The sequence below is a fragment of the Lissotriton vulgaris genome, chromosome 7 (genome assembly GCF_964263255.1).
Source record: "Lissotriton vulgaris chromosome 7, aLisVul1.2, whole genome shotgun sequence".
Lineage (NCBI taxonomy): Eukaryota > Metazoa > Chordata > Amphibia > Caudata > Salamandridae > Lissotriton > Lissotriton vulgaris.
In genome coordinates, this window is record NC_141695.1 from 1,530,945,117 (window position 1) to 1,530,964,607 (window position 19,491).

Genomic DNA, 19,491 nt, shown 5'->3' on the forward strand with positions numbered 1-19,491 from the left:
GACAGAATCGGCAGCAATCCTCTCGCTGGACGCCAAAATGGTGTTTGATTTGGTAGAATGGCAATATCTTTTTGCAGTCTTACAGCATATGGGCTTCGGCCCGAAATTCATAGCTTGGATTAGGCTACTATACAGAAACCCTGTGGCGCGAGTGACGGCAAATGGCCACATCTCGAGAGAAATTCTGTTAGCAAGGGGCACGAGACAAGGCAGCCCGCTCTCGCCGCTACTGTTCGCCCTAACACTGGAGCCTCTGGCCACTGTCATTAGGACCACTCAACTACTGCGGGGCATAAACTGGGGGGGCGACTGGGAAGACAAAGTGTCACTATACGCTGACGATATGTTAATATACCTCACAGACTCGGCAGAGGGAATTCCGGTATTGTTAGCGCTGTGCGAGCGACACGGTGTAGCTTCAGGCTATAAAATCAATTGGACTAAATCGGTGCTTTACATGTTGCGTGGGACACCGCCACACTTGAGCGGGGACTGCCCTCTGATACTAGAAGCCGTCTCCTTCAGATACCTAGGGGTCCAAATCACACGAGACCACGTGGCCTTTCAGGAGATGAATCTAAGGCCGCTGCTCGATAGATTGAAAGCGGATGTCCGACACTGGAAGACCCTCCCGTTAACGTTATTGGGCAGAGTGGCACTTTTCAAGATGATGGCGCTGCCCCGTTTCCTCTATGTCTTGGAAAACACACCGGCAATGGTCCCACTGTCCTTTTTTAGACAGATATCAGAACAGCTGTCAGGCCTATTATGGGGAAACCGGTCGGCCAGGGTCGCGCAGGTGAAAATGGTTAGAGACTGGTACAGTGGAGGGATTGCGCTCCCAAACTTAGAACTATACTATTGGGCGGCACACCTCAAGGTGATTAATCAATGCATGCACCGCAGAATGACCCGGCCTATCTAGCAGATAGGCGGCAGCTAGGCACTAACACCCTTCTTGCCCTGCTATACAACAAAGGTCTAGCGGCGAAATTGGTCGGCCCAACTAAACACACAGTAACACTATGGCACAAAGCTCAGACACGACTGAAGTGGGGAGGTGTGATCACACGGCTTACACCCTTATGGGACTCCAAATCCCTAGGCAATCTGAGACGCAGCAAGGGCTTCACGCAGTGGGACAACATCGGGATCTCCACGGTGGGTGACATGTGGACAACAGATGGGGTGATTCCGTTCGAGACATTGAGAGAGCAGTACGAACTGTGTATTACTGAGACATACCGATACATACAAATTAGACATGCATTAATGGCTGCAATTGAACCGGGCACTAAGGTCCCAGAGTCGGCTCCCATAGAAGATCGACTACTTACAGATTACATGGAGGCCAGCGCTACTTCCCTAACATATCGCCAATTGGTAAACAACCTGCCTGACCCATTGCAGAAACTGAAGGGCAAATGGGAGGACGAACTAGGGGAATTGGATGAGGCAAACTGGAATGCTGCAATGGCGTTGTCTAGAGAGGCTGGAATCTCGGCGAGATTCTGGCTAGTACAATTTAAAATACTACACCGGGTATATTACACACGCACCACCCTACATAAAATCCAGAGGGCAGATCACCCCTATTGTTTGAGGAACTGCGGGGAAGAAGGCACACTGTTTCATACCTTGTGGTCCTGTCCCAGCATGGTGGAGTACTGGAGGCGTGTAACACGCACTATCGCCCAACCTCTACAGCTCCCCATCACGCCTGACCCTAGACTGTGTCTGCTGAGTATATGGGGCCCGAACAACCTGACTTCACATGGGCGGCAGTGGGTAGTTATTGGAATGATGTTAGCAAAGCGGGACATAGCGCAGAAATGGGGGGCATCAATGGCACCGACTCTGGCGCAATGGTGCAGAAACATGGACATGCTCATGATGGTGGAGCGGGTGGTATATCAGCAAGGAGCCAACCCACGTAAATGGAATAAAATATGGTTGCCATGGAACACATATAGGGGAGAGCTTTGTGAACCACTACCGGAGGAGGAGGATGTAGATAGTTCAGAGGAGGACGAGGACACGGAGTAGAGGTGGCAAGCGGGATGGGGCTACATAGTGGAAGGAAAACTCAGGGACTCCCGTGCCCTCCTGGCATGGACAATAGGTATGCGAACTGTGGGATACAAGGCCTTTACCGCTGTACTGCTAAAATTAGATACAGTACTTCCTATCGTGAATGCTTCTAAATTTCCAATCTATGAACCTTAAAGTTGAAAGTTGTGTAAAAAAAGGAAAAAGTTGCAATAATGGTCGGGCATGGCCGAATGTTGACCCCACACCGACAAAGGTATGCTATTGTCAATTACTCTGTCTTGATGCAACAATAAAAACAAATTTAAAAAAAAAAAAGAAAATGTCAGTTGGAATGGACATGAATGTTTTGTCACCTTTACTCAGAATATTAGGTTTTCTTCAGTGACTTCTTTTCTTAAGGCTGGAAATTAGATTAATTTGGCTAGGGTCAATGACCCTTCGTGTGGGGTTGGGACGGGGTCAGAGTTTTTTTGGCAGGGAAGGATTTTATTTACTTTATTGAGAGAGAAATTATCAGACATATTACAACATTCTTCTGATGGTGGGGGGTGGGGGCTGTGGAGCTTGTGGGTGAATTCATGAGGCTATTTGCCACCTTTAACAATTGCTTGGATGAATAATGCGTGTTTTTTATCTTTGCACAAGGTGCAAGATTCAAGTCTGTCTTATAGCACGTTGATGTATTTTCATTTTTTCCAGTTGATTTCTTTACTAGAATCATCATATGTTTTTTTCCATTTTTTTGGCTTCGCTTTTTAATCCTGTCAGCTTAGGCGTGAACCATGGCGCCCAGCCTATAGTACGATTAGACCTTTGGAGTTTAAAAGGGATGAAGGGATTGAGAGACTTGTTTAGCCAACTCTCTAATTTACAATACCTTTCCGTGGTATCCCCCTTCATCATGGGGGCAGAGTCAGTGAGTACCCTTATCCACTCTCCAATGTCAAGTTTTGCCCAGGACTGTCTGAGTCGGAGGGGATGCTGCTTAGCTGTGATCTAGGCAGTATTGAGCCAGAAGGGAACAATGCAGTGATCAGATGACAGAATTGGAATTTTGTCATCTGAGGCCATGTTTACGATGTTGGTAAAGATATGGTTGAGAAGGTGGCCTAGACTGTGTGCTGGTGTTTTAACAAGTTGTGTTAATTGAACATCAGCTACATCTTGAGCTAACATTTTGACACTGTCACTTCCATAGTCCTGGAAATGTAGGTGTAGGTCTCGTAAAAGTATGAAATAGGCTTTCTGAAGACTGCATTCCCATCTACGTCGAGTAGTGTTTGAATAAATTGAGAGGTAGCCCCTGGGGGCCGGTACATCAGCATACCTGAGAAGGTGAATGTATGGGATGACTCAATGGAGAATTGAAGGCTCTCTCTACCTTAGATATCAATGGGTGAGAAAATTCTCTTCAATTCTTCTTTAAAGATTATGGCTCCAACGCCGCCTCTTCTGCCCTTGCTATCGCACCTCACTATGAAGCACGCTTTGAGGGAGGCGCATTACTATGTCTGGTAGTGACTCCTCTTTAAGCCATGTTTCTGTGAAAAACAGAGCATCCGTTTTATTATCTTCTAGGAAGATAAATAGCTCTGAGCTATGGCTTGGCAATGATGTGAAGTTAAGCAGATGCATGCACACCTTGTGATTGTGATTAGTGTTGTTTACTGGTCTGAGGGAAGTGTGATGTGAAGTCTCCCACCTTGAGGTTGCATTCTTTGCAAATGATGGGTAACTTGTGCTGAGCTGTAGCTTGCATACAGTGCATACAGTATGCCTCATCTTATGTTGTGAATCACTTGACAAAGCCTGTAGACTTACAATTTTTGACTGTTAAATGTGACATTTTCCAGTTGGTCCATATTTTTTACCATTGCTAGTTTTTCACAATTAGAGCCTGCTTCTGTGCAAATTGTCACAGGTGACCTCACAGATATTGCCAGCACACTACATTTACAGGGTTTGTTGCCCACAACTATATTTCTTTAGGGTACATGATTTGCACCTAGCACTAGGCCCCTAAAGAAGGGGTTCTAAGTTGTAATTTTGCTTGAAATCTTACAAAATATTTGTCATTTTGAGCATAGTATTTAGTTGTGTGTGAATTCAAGTACTTTTCCATTTTAAAGAAAAGGCATTGGTAGAACACCTATATTGTGTGTTATTCTTGTGTTTTGCTCAGTTCTGAGTTTCTAGCCCACAACTCCTCACTAAGACAATCGATCAATCAGGTATTTATAGACCGTACTACTCACCCATAAGGGTCTCAAGGTGCTGGGGTGGGGGGTCCAGGCAGCTCCGGCCACCCGAAGAGCCAGGCCTTCCTGAATGCTTGCAGTTTGGGGCTTTGTCTAAAGGGGGGGGGGGGGCATGGGAGGGGGTTTGTTCCAGGTCTTGGCCGCGATGTAGGAGGAGGATCTGCCTCCCGTTCTGGTTCTGTAGATGCGGAGGGTTTTGGCCAAGGCTAGGTCAGCGGAGCAGAGGTTTCTCTTGTGGGCGTAGAGGGAGATTCTTTCATTGAGGTATTGGGGTCCGGTGTTTGGGAGAGCTTTGTAGGCGTGTGTGAGCAGCTTGACGGTCACTCTTTGTTTGACGTGGAGCCAGTGAAAGTCTCATAGGTGCTGGTTGATGTGGTCTTGTCGTGGGATCCTGCGGAAGAGCCTGGCTCCGGCGTTCTGGATGGTCTGAACTTTGTGGAGTAGAGATTTGTTGACTCTGGCGTAGAGGTCATTCCTGTAGTCAAGCCTGCTGGTGATGAGTGCATGGGGTGCAGTCTTCCTGGATTCGGGGGGGATCCATTTGAAGGTTTTGTGGTGTATGAAGAGGGTGTTGAAGCATGTGGAGGATACAGCGTTGATATATCAGTTCATGGTGAAGGAGGAGTCAAGTATAATGCTGAGGTTGCGGGCATGGTAAGTGGGGGTTGGAGGGTTGCCGAGGCCAGGGAACAACAGGTGTCGTCCCATGCAGAGGGGGTGGCTCTGAGAATGAGGACTTCCGTTTTCTCTGAGTTGAGCTTCAGGCAGCTGCTGTTCATCCAGTTTACGACGTCTTTCATTCCTTCCTGGAAGTTGTGTCTGATGATGAGCCCGTGTTTTCTGATGATGGTTATGAGGAGGGGCATATGGATGTTGAAGAGCGTCAGGCTGAGAGAGGATCCTTGGGGAACTTCGCATTGGATCTCTCTGGGTTCATAGAGGAAGGGCGGGAATCTGATCCTTTGAGTTTAGCAGGCAAGGAAGGAGCAGATCTAGTCTAGGGCAGTTCCCTGTATGCCACCGTTGTGGAGTCTGGCTGATAGTGTGCGGTGGGAGACTGTGTTGAAGGTGCTGAGAGGTCTAGTAGAATGATATCTGCAGTGTGGCCTTAGTCGAAGAGTGTGCAGATGTCGTCTGTGGCAGCCAGGAGGACGGGCTCAGTGCTGTGGTTGCTGCGGAAGCCGAATTGAGAAGTTATGAGTATGTCGTTAGATTCTATGAAGTTCATTAGCTGAATGTTGACGATCTTCTTGAGCCAGCCTTGGACTGCTATGCCTCAATAACCTGAATGTCAGGTTTTACACTCTGAACTCTTTGACAAGTGCTCTCGGAAGGGGGTAACATTGTGAACTCCCTAACAATAGTAGGGGGAACATATTTGGTTAATTAAGATACCCTTTTCTTCTATAAATATAAAAATTCTCAGCATTGATTAATTACGAATTATTGTGCTCTTTATGTAGATCTTTAATGTTTATTTTTTATAGTTCATTATTTTCTTCTGACATTACTTTTTTAACTACTCTATTAATATTAAATTCCTGATAACAATTACGTATTGGAAACACTGACTCCATTTGTTAGTCACTAGTTCTTGTCCCACTCTCACCGCCTGTTACTATAAATGCCGATCTTCCCCACTGCCCACATGCCAACAAGATATATGGCATATTTTTCTCCCTTTGAAAAGAGTTTACGGAAAAATATTCCTTGCCTTTCAGTTTAAGGGAAAAGGTAGGTGATTCAGACAGCTATCACATTCTGTTTGAGTTATAGGAGTGTAGTCTTGCTTGTTTTGTTTAAATATCTATCCATCGCCTTAGGTGTTGCAAAATACTGATACCACATCTGTTACTTAATTTACCTCAGCGCACTTCTGGTAAATCCCATTTGGACTTCCTCCACAGGTTACCAGTGGGTAAACAGATCTGTTTTAAGGAACCTTGCATGCTTTGTTCCTCTTCTCATATACTCTTGGTTGTGCCCATGTTCCATCTCACCCGAGCATATTACAAAAAATAGTGGTCCCTCATAGGAAGGATAAGGGAGAAGCAATAAATATAGACATACAATGAGATCTGTATTGCGTTGTCCAGCCGGACAAGAATATTTTAATATTTTAATTAAGACAAAACAATAAAGTGGAAGCACAAACTCTGTAACAATAAGAACACACAAAGGAAAAGGGAGGGTCAGGCATAGCTCATTGCTTGAAAATGAATAAACAAATTGGCAAGCACTAATGAAGAAAAACACCAAAGCACATTACAATGTTACATATGATTGTGTAAAGGTGTAAAGGAGTCGACGACGTTTTGATCCCAAACATGGGATAACGGGATCATCATCAAGACATACAGTTACATGCCTAAGATGGATGCCTGTGTATATAACGAATGAGGAGAGAGAAAGAGGGGAGAAAAAGAGATAATTACAGGGATGTTGGGTTCAAAAACATTATATAAGTTAACCTTAAGATTTGTAGAAATAGGCAGACATGCAATTAAAAGGTTAATACATCTCTAGTCAAAAGTATGTCCTAATGGTGAAATAATTAAAGAGAAGGAGAAGAACCATTTTGTACGCCAAACTAAGTAGAGGTGATTTATTACAAAACCCGAGTGATTTTTTTACAGAAAGCGGGTGAACCATAAGGATGATCGTTTTAAGACTGCAAGTGAATCAATGGTGAAATAGTCATGCTCACAATCCAGCGGAGGTGGTCCTTCTAAGTCAACCTGTTGTTGGGGTAGGGCTTGGTGTTGTGGACGTGAGTTAAGGTCACATTTCACTTACCAACTGCAGGGAAGGGTTAGTCCTGCAGTGGAACTGGAGACACAGAGAGGCAATTAGGGAATGCACGTATAACCTGTAAGGTGAGTAAAAGGGACAGAACCAGAGTGTATGTGGTATCGTAAAGGTGATAATACAATCTGTGGTCTTAGCAAAGGATCGGTCCGGTAACCCCGGGGTATTTATTCTGATGAAGCAGTCTGTGTGAAAAGAAAGCAACGGATCATCACTGGAAGCAACCATGGGTGGCTTCATAAAAGGGGGGTGGCCAATTGGACTTACCGGAGAATCGGCCCGGGCGGCGAGAATTGCGCCTCGGTGCTTGAATTTGAGGAGACGATGTGCACGTTCGGAAGCCTGTGTTCATGGAATGCAGAAGTGATGGAAGTTTTTATGAGGAGCGGTGTCGGATGCCATGTGATCATCATCATGTGGTGAAAGTTCTGGTGCATCCAAACAGAGTGAAATTAAATATTTACATGGCGGTCATCTTGAAGTGATCAGGGCAGTTGTAAAGAAATAGGACAGATGAAATGGTGGTGAAAAGTACTGATAATAGACATTGTGAACATAATTGACATTAGTAGGATTGCCCTTGATAAATATGTGTTAATTGGGAGTATTTTGGGCGGTGATCAACAAGGCGTTAACCACAATTATTATTAACAGTAATATACCGATAATAACAGAACCATATACAATTAGTAGTCACTGTGTCTTGTTGTATAAACTCAGATTAACCCTTTCACTGCGGGGCTAATTTCCCCGCGGTGCGGGGGGAGGGGGGCCTCGCACGGCGCCGCTGTGCTGGTGACGAGCCCAGGCTCGTCATGCAGCACGGTGCTTGTGTGCTCATGACGAGCCTGGGCTCGTCATGAACCCGCCTGCGCAATTGAACGCTCAGCACAGCGGGGGAATTAGCCCCGCGTGTGAGCGTTCCACAGCTCAAGACGAGCCCAGGCTCGTCATGAGCACACGAGCACCGTGCTGCATGACGAGCCTGGGCTCGTCATCAGCACTGAAGGGGTTAATCAGAGGTGAAGAATGTACGCTGGCGAGTGTTTAAACCATAAAAGATATTGGCTGCCATTTTGAAGGTGAATAGATACGGCCAGAACTGCGGGTCAGAATGAAGTAACAATGTATCCACAGAGGCTGTCAACAATTTCACGGCACATTGACAAGTATAAAGTACAATTTTTGTTGAAAATGAAAGATTGGATTAGAATCATATGTAAGGATATGCCCTGGAAATCACTTCAACATTAGCACCACTAGACACTCGTGCCAGGGTTTGTAGACAGCAGTCCACCTCATTAGAATGTGAAAAAGAAGGAGCATAAAATCATTGGAATCATTAGCATGTTATAGTCATGTCTCTAATCGGGAGATGCTGGAGAGGCAATGAAAGAATGAGATAAATGAGAGCACAAAACAACCATAGCAATTACAGACAGGTCAGAGTACCAGGAAAAGTCCATCAAAGCTAGAGCAGGGTGGTCCAACCCTCCAATCGATTGAGTCGTGTATGGATGCTACCTGTGCGGAGGATCCATTTCAATTCCTCCTTGTTGAGTAATTGTCCAATATTTGAACCTCTCGGTGGGGGTTTTATTACCCTGATGACCAACCATCTGATGCCATCCTCTGAATGTCTTTTGGAGGTGAAATGGTCCACCAGTGGGGCATTGGGTGTTTTGCAACGAAGGTGGCGCCGATGTTGGCAAATCCTTATCCCTATATTCTGGGTGATTTGCCCAATATAGATCATATTGCAAGGGAAAAATATAGCATACACAAAATTAGAGGTGTTACAGTTTGAAAATTGTTTCAATTGTAGCTTAACATTGCCGAAAGAGAATTCCTTACATTCAGCACGGTTTCTGCATTTGGATTGTTCGGATGGAGGCACCATACCCCAATGGTCAATAAGTATCCAAAGTAGGTTTTTTAGGTGGCAGTGCTGCTCTGTCAGGATGGTCTTTTATGTGTTTCTTTTTGTTAAATGCAAAGGGGGTCGTTCTAAGTTCAAATTACCTGCATTGAAAATACCCCAAAGTTTGAGAATACTTTTTCTCACTAAGTTGGAGACTGGTGAGAACGTTGTAACACAAACCATGCAATTCTGATTTGTTTAGGGTTTGGGAGAAAGAAGAGAGTCACAGGGGCAATACCAGGCTCTTTTCAAGGATGTTCATATTAGTCTATGCGGGTAGCCCCTTGCCATCAGTTTATTAGATAAGACACCGGCTTCATGAAAGTAATCTTTCTTGAATGAGCAATTTCTCCTAATCTGGAGAAATTGGGAAAAGGGCAGTGAGTCACTTATGGCCCGTGGGTGGTGACTTTCATACCTCGGTAATGGATTGGGTTCAATAGGTTTCCTAAAAAGGCTTGTAAGGAGTTTGTAATATCTGTGTTCTTGTTATGTGAGAGAGTGAATCTTAGGCTAATGTAAAAATTGTGTCAAAGTCTCTTCTTTAAAAGTGAGTGGGAACTCGCACAGCGTAGATAGACAAATTTGTATTAGTAATGGATTGTGGCGTGCAACCGGGTTGAACACTGTCTGGCCAAGCAGTGTGTGCACAAAGCTAGAAAATTAGAAGGTCCCCCTACTGGGAGGGGAACAATCCGATGCACAGCATGAGGACCGTGGTCTTATTCCATAAACACATTAGTCAAGAGTCTGCATGTGTAATTTCACAATTTTTAATTTTCACGTGGTGAATATTCTTGCATATTCAACTTCAATATGGTGATACAAGACAAAAGCGTGTCACTACATAGTCTAAAACTCAACCATTGTAATCCTCAACCAAAAAGATCCCGATGCATTTCGGGCAAACGCCCTTTCTCAAGGGAATGCTCTACAAAAGAAAACAAATATAACCAGAATAAATCGTCTGTAAAATAGTAGATATGTACGATCGAATGCACTCATGCATTAGCCGGCTCTTAAGTGGCTATATAGAAAGTGACGGAAACTAAAACCATGTGACAAATTATAAACAAACCCGTGCGGGTATGTGGCGGTGTCCAGAGTTATATAAGAGATGGTATCCAAAGTAGTGCAGACGGAGACATAACATGGAGAAAACCAAACAGTAGCGGCAAGCGGTAAAAGTAAAGCGTGTGTTGCGGTGTCAGACCAATAATAAAGTATAAGACACGCGAGCGTGCCGAAGTGCCCTAAAGAGTGCTCCCGCAGTTACTTACTTGAAGAGGTGTACAAGGTGCCTAACGGCGTGCCAGAAGGGTAGTGATACGGTGACAGGAGGGTCTAACACAGGTATACCAACAATGATAAACACAAACAAGGGACACATTGCAAAGGGTTAGTAGACAAGGAAGAGGGACCAAAGTGTGAGGTCAAGGTGAAGAAAAATAAATCGCCATTTTGGAAGGGACAAAAAACACAGTGCAACAAGGGAGATAGTGTAAGGTGAAACGGACAAGTGATATATACAAAATACAAAGACATGAAATTATCATAGATAACAAAGAAATTCGATTCGATCGTTCAGCCCGTTGGGCGCCATCGTGGAAAGGAAACGGATCCAAAAGTTCTCACGTTTGAGTAAAGTGTTCTTGTTGTTGTAGGTTGCTGGTACTTGTTCCAAAATCTGGAATTTGAGTTGGTCTAGAGTATGTCTAAATTCGGTAAAGTGGGAATCTACAGTGGATTTCAGATTGTTGGTACGAATGTTGCTTTTGTGTTCTAAAATCCGGGTGCGGATTTTCCTTTCGGTGTGCCCCACATAACATTTGACACACGGACACTTCAAGAGATAGATGACGTTATTCGAGTTGCATGTGGCATTCACTTTAAGTTTGATGGGATGCCCTTTCATGGGATGACAGATGACATTGCCAGTGATACAGTTGTTACAATTGGAACAGTTATAACAAGGTTTCAGTCCTTTGTATACCATCTGTGTATTGTCGTGGCTCGGTTTCGATAGGATTTCTTTTAAGTTTCTACCTCGTGTAAATGCGAAAATGGGAGGTTGGTTGAACAAACCCCTGAAATCTGGTTCCAGGGTGAGGATGGACCAATGTTTTCGAATGATAGCCTGAAAACGATTGGACGTTTTGGAATATTTGGAAACAACAACCAAACGTTCTGATTTGTCTTTTGGTTTGGGTTGCAACAAGGCAGACCTGCTTTTCTTGTCACTTCTTGCCATAGCGAGATCCAATATAGGTGTGGGGTATCCTCTTGCTTTCAACCTGTCGAGAGTGTGTTTCATTTGTATCTTACATTCATCTTCATTGGAAACTATGCGTTTCATCCGTAGAAGTTGAGCATATGGTAGATTGTTCTTGAGGCCAGGGCGGTGGAAACTACTGTAGTGAAGAGTGGAGTTTCTATCTGTAGGTTTCCGATATACAGTGGTGGACCAGTCTCCTTGACTCCTGTGTATTTCCACATCTAGATAGTGTATAAGTCTTTCATTGTGTTCCCATGTAAACTGGATTCTATCATTGAATTGATTCCATGTTTCCAGGAAGGCATTCAAAGTGTCTGTGTTGCCCTCCCATAGGAGGAAAATGTCATCGATGAAGCGTAGATACAGTCGGCCGTGTTCTTGCCAACTGTTCTGACACAGGATGTAGGACTCCTCAAATTGCCTCATATAGATATTAGCATAGCATGGAGCTGCCGAATTACCCATGGCAGTGCCATTGAGTTGGAGAATCCATTTGTCCTTGACTGAGAAATAGCTGTGGTATAGCGTGAATATAGTCAATTGCATTAGGAATAATTTGAAGTCCGCATCTAAATCAGATGAGGATAGAGCGTCTTCAATCGATTCGATGCCTCCATCGTGTAGAATGGAGGTATAAAGTGAACATACGTCCACCGTACACATGATGAGTTGGGTGTTTCTGAGCTCATTCATGATGGGTTCAATTTTTAGTAAGAAATCCAATAATTTCCAAATATTCCAAAACGTCCAATCGTTTTCAGGCTATCATTCGAAAACATTGGTCCATCCTCACCCTGGAACCAGATTTCAGGGGTTTGTTCAACCAACCTCCCATTTTCGCATTTACACGAGGTAGAAACTTAAAAGAAATCCTATCGAAACCGAGCCACGACAATACACAGATAGTATACAAAGGACTGAAACCTTGTTATAACTGTTCCAATTGTAACAACTGTATCACTGGCAATGTCATCTGTCATCCCATGAAAGGGCATCCCATCAAACTTAAAGTGAATGCCACATGCAACTCGAATAACGTCATCTATCTCTTGAAGTGTCCGTGTGGCAAATGTTATGTGGGGCACACCGAAAGGAAAATCCGCACCCGGATTTTAGAACACAAAAGCAACATTCGTACCAACAATCTGAAATCCACTGTAGCTTCCCACTTTACCGAATTTAGACATACTGTAGCCCAATTCAAATTCCAAATTTTGGAACAAGTACCAGCAACCTACAACAACAAGAACACTTTACTCAAACGTGAGAACTTTTGGATCCGTTTCCTTTCCACGATGGCGCCCAACGGGCTGAACGATCGAATCGAATTTCTTTGTTATCTATGATAATTTCATGTCTTTGTATTTTGTATATATCACTTGTCCGTTTCACCTTACACTATCTCCCTTGTTGCACTGTGTTTTTTGTCCCTTCCAAAATGGCGATTTATTTTTCTTCACCTTGACCTCACACTTTGGTCCCTCTTCCTTGTCTACTAACCCTTTGCAATGTGTCCCTTGTTTGTGTTTATCATTGTTGGTATACCTGTGTTAGACCCTCCTGTCACCGTATCACTACCCTTCTGGCACGCCGTTAGGCACCTTGTACACCTCTTCAAGTAAGTAACTGCGGGAGCACTCTTTAGGGCACTTCGGCACGCTCGCGTGTCTTATACTTTATTATTGGTCTGACACAGCAACACACGCTTTACTTTTACCGCTTGCCGCTACTGTTTGGTTTTTTCCATGTTATGTCTCCGTCTGCACTACTTTGGATACCATCTCTTATATAACTCTGGACACCGCCATATACCATACCAGCACGGGTTTGTTTATAATTTGTCACATGGTTTTAGTTTCCGTCACTTTCTATATAGCCACTTAAGAGCCGGCTAATGCATGAGTGCATTCGATCGTACATATCTACTATTTTACAGACGATTTATTCTGGTTATATTTGTTTTCTTTTGTAGAGCATTCCCTTGAGAAAGGGCGTTTGCCCGAAATGCATCGGGATCTTTTTGGTTGAGGATTACAATGGTTGAGTTTTAGACTATGTAGTGACACGCTTTTGGCTTGTATCACCATATTGAAGTTGAATATGCAAGAATATTCACCACGTGAAGATTAAAAATTGTGAAATTACACATGCAGACTCTTGACTAATGTGTTTATGGAATAAGACCACGGTCCTCATGCTGTGCATCGGATTGTTCCCCTCCCAGTAGGGGGACCTTCGAAAAGTCTCTTCTTTGTCATACCAAATCAAGAATGTATCATAAATATAGCGTTTCCACAGTAAAATGCCAGTACAGAATAGATTGGTGGGAACCAGGGTTTTAGTCATTTCTGGACTGTGCATGTAAAGTATGGCAAAGTTGGGAGCGAAAACCGCTCCATTCGATGTCCCTTTGACTTGCTAATAGAATTGGTCATCAAATAAGAAGAAATTTCTGATGAGGCAGAGGTCCAGTAATTGTAGAATAAAAATGGTTGGTACCGCATGAGGGGGTGGGGGGGGGGGGGGGGTTGTGTCCAGTATGTGTTCAATAACCACTAATCGCTCTCCCTGGGGGATGTTTGTATAAAGTGATTCTACATCAAGAGTGCATAGGATGTCTTAATCAGTGTTAATGGTGTTCTATCAAGTTAATCAACTTCTCACCAGAGCAGGCAGATTCTCTTCCTTGGTTCTTGCTTCTATTACCAGTACATCAGAGGTTACAGACTGTGCACATCTGCAGGGTGCTGGGTAAATAGTGTGCCTGTGAGAGTACATGGTACAGCGAATTAAAGCAAACATTTTCTGTTTGCCAATGCAGGTTCTCAAAAGATGTGTTTTCTGACAAAATACTATGGTTTTGGCTTGATCATTTAAGACATGGATGTATAAGGTATTTCTAATATATGAACGTAGCTGAAAGGCAATGGAGTGTTGTAAGGATCAAGGACATGCATAATGTCAATGAGTGATAGTAGAAGTAGATGTGTTTCGATGGTTAATGCATTGTGATGTGGTGTTCTTTATAGAGGTAAGTCTTCAACTCTTTCCTACATCGGAGCAGTGTTAGGGCAGTCCTGATGGATACAAGGATGTTGTTATAGGTTCTGGATGCATACATTTTTGTACACTTTTTACTCAGCAATCTGATGGTGTCCTAACTGTGTGTGTGCCGGGAAGAACCAGAGATGATGAACTTGACTGCTAGATACGTGAGGGAGCTGGTCATGATGGCTTTGTAAATGATGCAACAGGTTTTGCACATGGTGTGAGTCAGAAAACAAAAATAACGAAGTCCACTTAGGATGGCAGCTACATGGTTGTATTTCTTCAGGCCCAGGATGAGGAGTACTGTTGCATGATCAACAATTCTAAAGTTGTTTTATGGAAGAAACAGTTTCATTTTCTTAAGAACAGAGAGCTGACACCAGGATCTCATTGTGCTTTTGGCAATGTGTTTCTTGAGGGTAAGTTTAGTGTTCAGGGTGAATCCATTTGTCTTAGCATTTGCTGAAAGAGCTGTTTATAGTCAGTCTTCAGCAATCACAAAACTTCCTGGAATAAATATTTGACATCATGCCTTGAATCCCTCAAAGCAAAGGACATATGGTCATCCCCCCTGCCCATCGATGCGAAAGCAAAACGCCTAACCAAAGAAGCAAAAATTCTATCAAGCAAACTCGACGAACAACGTGTCGCCCAGCTCTTTCATGGTTCTTGGGTCTCTAAATTATATGCCCCGAAAACTCTTCCGTCCTGCCTCGCTTCTTCTACGAAAGTCCACATAAAACTCCAATTAATGCGACTTCGTTTCGGTTTGATCCCGCTGATGGCCTAAAAGTTTGGCCAAGGATACAAGAAGGAAGTATCATCGTAATGTCGCTTCTGTAAGCTGGACGATGAAAACCTTATCCATATCCTGTGTATATAAAAACTCCGAGCTCAAAGAAACTTCTGGCTGCGTCAAATTTGGCTGCTTCTTAACATCAGGACCTGTCAAGAAGCATTAGACGCTTGCATGAGAGGCTATTCCCCGCAGTTGGCGGCTCATTTTGTTAAGTTTATTTAAGAAATGAATTCCCCTCATTTTGTCTTCTGACCCAGCTTGAGTTCGTTCCTCCCCCCAGTGACATTGTTATATGTTCTTTTAACCTATAATTTATTTCCTTTTTTTCTTTTTTAATTGATCTGTGTAGCCCATCCCTCTTTTACTATGTAATGGTCATATCTGTGAGTGTACTTTGCAATGATTTTAATTAATTGTGCAAATAAAACTTTTACTTACTTACTTTACTTGCTGAAAGGAGGGGTTCAAAGCTGTCAAGGTTCATGTCATTGAGCAATATTTGTACTGTTTCTTGCTTATTATTCTTGGCGTTTAAAAGGAATTCTGTCTCGGGTGGGATAAGCTTCAGGTAGGCTGTGAACATCCAGGTCTGGAGGATTTGTAGGCGATGTTTGAGGTGTTGGATGTCAGAAGCAGAGCAGACTTTTAAGTTAAGTTGCAAATCAGCAGCATATTGGTGAGCCTTGATGCTGTTATCTGTGAGTAGAACACCAAGAGGCTCAATGTAGAGGTTGAAGATGACAGGAGACAGACAGTATGGAACCCTGGTGGGTTCCTCAGGTGATAGGCTTCTATAGGGTGCGTATGAGGGTGGGGTTGTCGACTGTATCGAAGGCTGCTGAGAGGTCTAGCAATATCAGGAGGCAGGAGTCATCATCTCAGTAAGGTAAAGTTTATGTCCCAAAGAAAAGGTGTCTTGGTCCGAGTTGGTTTGGACAGGAATATTTCAGAATTGGAGGGCATATGTGCTATCACCAAGTGATGGAACCTTTTTCTCCCTGTAACCAAACCAATAGATTTAAAAAAAAATGTATTTCCTTTTAAGGTTGAACTATAAAAATTTCCTGTACTTAGTTAGAGAAACATTACAATGCACAGCATGTGAAAGGTCTCCTGCTGCTGGGAGTGACAAGGTGAGAACAGATCTCACTATATATTTGGTCAGTCCACATTTACTCTTCCCATAGTCCACCATGCTGATATAAAAAAAGAATCATTGTTTTTGGTGTCTCTGATCAAGCTTCACTTTCCTACTGTGTCTCTGATTTCTTATTAAGTAGGGCTTCATATAGTTTGAGTTTTTAGGAAAACTTCACTGATGCAACATTCATATAAGCATCAAAAACCTATCTTCCTGGCAAAAGTGCTGCATTAGCTAGCAGACTCCTATTCTGGTGTTTTAGGCTATTTGGGGTTATCAAAGCAAAACAAAGTTCAATCAATTGTCATTAGGTACAATACAAGGACTAAGGAAAAAAACGCTGGCATGAGTTGGACAAAGGTCGTGAGGATGTATCTTTGTGGTTTGATGTACATATCGGGTGGTTTGCCATGACATGCAGATTGCATAATCATTCTATCTGTAATTAGTGTTTACTTCTCTTTGCAGATGACAATGATGATGAGGACTTTGAAGAAGGTGAGTGTAATCATATGTTCCGGTCAGACCCTTACTTATCCATCTTATTGACCCCTTTCATTTATGCTTCTTTATCTGCTGCTCACCTACTTTCCCATTCTTACTCTTTGACAATTGCCTTTATTCACCACCTACTCCCTATTCTCAGCTTTCCCTGTAAATCATTTCATTTTGTTTAGGACCAAGACTTTTCCAACCCTCTCTGTCCCTTGTTTTTTTTTAATGTTCTCTCGGTTTTAATGCATTTTATGATGTCAGTGACAAAACATTCCTTTCGCCCTACAGCTCCTCCTCCGATACCGGCACCTTCCAAGAGTCCGTAGGTGAAATCATTCTTAACTGGTCTGAAACAGCCATGCTGAGCTTACGCTGTTCTACATACCAAACTGTTGATTATTTCAACAAGTTGCACACTCAACCCTCAATGATCAGGGTTTATAACACACAATTATCAATATTCACGATAATGTAATTGTTTATTTGTGTTATTTGTTACTTTGCAACCCTAACGATTAACCTTCAGAGATTATAGCATACAATTACCCATCTGGTATCTGTTACACAGAGCGTTTAATACTTCGCATACTGAGTTGTTAACTGTCTGAATCTACAATGTTCATTCGTCATCAGAGAAATGCGGTATTCGTAAAGATGCCACAGGGTTAGGTACGCACGATAACATTCTACACAAGACCCGGGTGCCAGATTGCTTTCTATCTATCAGCGCATAACAGTATATAGGTGACAAGGATTTTTCGTGGGGCTGAGCATGCCTAGCCTTATAGGTTTCTATTTAGTTTTAAGAAAGAATGCTAGTTTTTAACCTGTTCTCTGCAGGTGTCAGCCAATGGCAAACACCAGCACAACTCCTTAGTGCAGTTGTCAGCCGACACCAGAAAGGGTTAGAAAAGGCCTTCTGGTGCAGTGCCCCAGAGGGTTTCCTTTTTTGCTCCCGAGGTTCAGCCTGATCTGGAAGAGCTTCCGGAGCAGCCTGAGCCTTTTTTTATGTAATGGCGATCAGTAAGCAGAGCGCTGATGTCATTACATGCAAAAATTGAAAGTAATATGAGCCAAATGGTTCATTTAGCTTTCACTGAATCAGTCCTTGGGGGGCACTATCTCAGCACTGAGCACAGGACAGGTATCGTTGGTGAGGGGAGAATCTCTCCTTTTTCAATGGCACCTCTACCCAGTGGATCTCTGCTTGGGCATTGCCGCAGGAGAGGAATCCTAAAGCAGGGATCTACCCACTAGACACCAGGGAGAGGGGGAGTGCAAGCCCTTGCTCAAGTCCATTAATTATTTTACTTCAGTTTTTCTGCTCCCTTTGAAGTATTTCGGGGTTCCCAAGGCCTACACGCTTCAGAGATAACCCACTTACACTCAAGAACTATTGGCACGGAAACTGTAAAAGGCAAAGAACAAGTTTATTAAGACCTCATGGGGTGGTGGTACACTCAAACAGCACCCTTCGGTAATGCAAGAGGTATCACACCGAACGTCGGTGTGACCCCGTTTATATACAGTTTCGGGGCAATAAAAGATAGGCGGCACAAGTTAAGACACATTTTCGAGACATATATGGTCATATTTTGGAATACTGCCAGCTCATTGGAGGGGGGCACAACTCCGCTGGTCAGTTTGGTGCACATTCCTGAAGGTCTACGGGTCAGTGGGAACTGCGCATGCGTGGCTTGACCAGTACTAAAAATAGCCTGTTGCTGGGCAGACAAGAGTGGTCAGTGGAACGGACAACGGACTAAAGGGCACGCCGGCCACGAGGCCGCTCATGGTCTAAGATGGCCGCCACAACATTCAAAATGGCGTTTATCGTATATAGCCAAGTTAAGGAGGACAACGTGTAGGTTCAGCTAATCGCTAATGCGGCCGGGCCAATTACGACAGACGACCCTTTTAGCGTTTAGCTGAATCTACCTCATAATGAACATAATCAGGATGTTCGTCCTCGATGTCTATTGACATAATTTGTATCACCTCTTTGTGCAGCATCATTTTATCGTGGGCAAGAGCTCGCCTCGATGGTAAGCAAGCTGATAAACACATTGAACATAAGGCTGGGCCACATTGAATACATAAGCATATAAAAAACATTGCTCCCACAAGTATACAGAGAATTGTCAACAGTTTCCAGCCCCAAGTTGCAATCATAGACCAGAACCATCCTGAAAGTGTCCAAGTTCCATTGTCCGGGTGTATTTTGGCAGCTATTTTATGAAGCTTGGAAATAGCATCATACACAGATGGAGAATTGTCCGGAACGTATACGCAACAGCTGCTTCCGATAATTCTACATGCCCCCCCACGATCAGCCAAAACAACGTCCAATACCATTCGATTTTGGAGGGTGACAATTCTGGAAATCTGTAGTTCCTCGGTAATATTCCCCAGAGCAATAGCAGTGTCATTTGCAACAGCCTCGACAACACGTGTCAGTCGTCTGATTTTCCGGCTGTTCAGTGCGGCCCCCACAAAGGAGAATAGTCCCAGATTAAAATCCACATACTGTTGTAATGCAGTGTCCGTTTGGTCAATGTCCTCCAGGGCAACAGTTCGTTTAACCCTATTCAAAACAAAATCATGATACAATGTATAATCGTTGTGGTACATCGGGGGAGCAATGAATACAGGGGGTAGCACAAACGATACGTAGCACGTGCCCAACCACCCCAC

The 19,491-nt window shown here is 43.6% G+C and overlaps 1 protein-coding gene across 4 annotated transcripts in view; it reads left to right on the forward strand.

Moving 5' to 3' along the window:
- LOC147705943 (uncharacterized) overlaps positions 1-19,491 on the forward strand; it is a 433,145-nt gene that overhangs the window by 148,428 nt on the left and 265,226 nt on the right. For all 4 annotated transcript variants that reach the window (XM_086929001.1, XM_086929002.1, XM_086929003.1 and 1 more), the window contains 2 exons: positions 16,771-16,800; positions 17,086-17,119. In XM_086929001.1, coding sequence (XP_086785127.1) covers positions 16,771-16,800; positions 17,086-17,119 — 64 coding nt within the window. The remainder of the gene's footprint in view (positions 1-16,770; positions 16,801-17,085; positions 17,120-19,491) is intronic.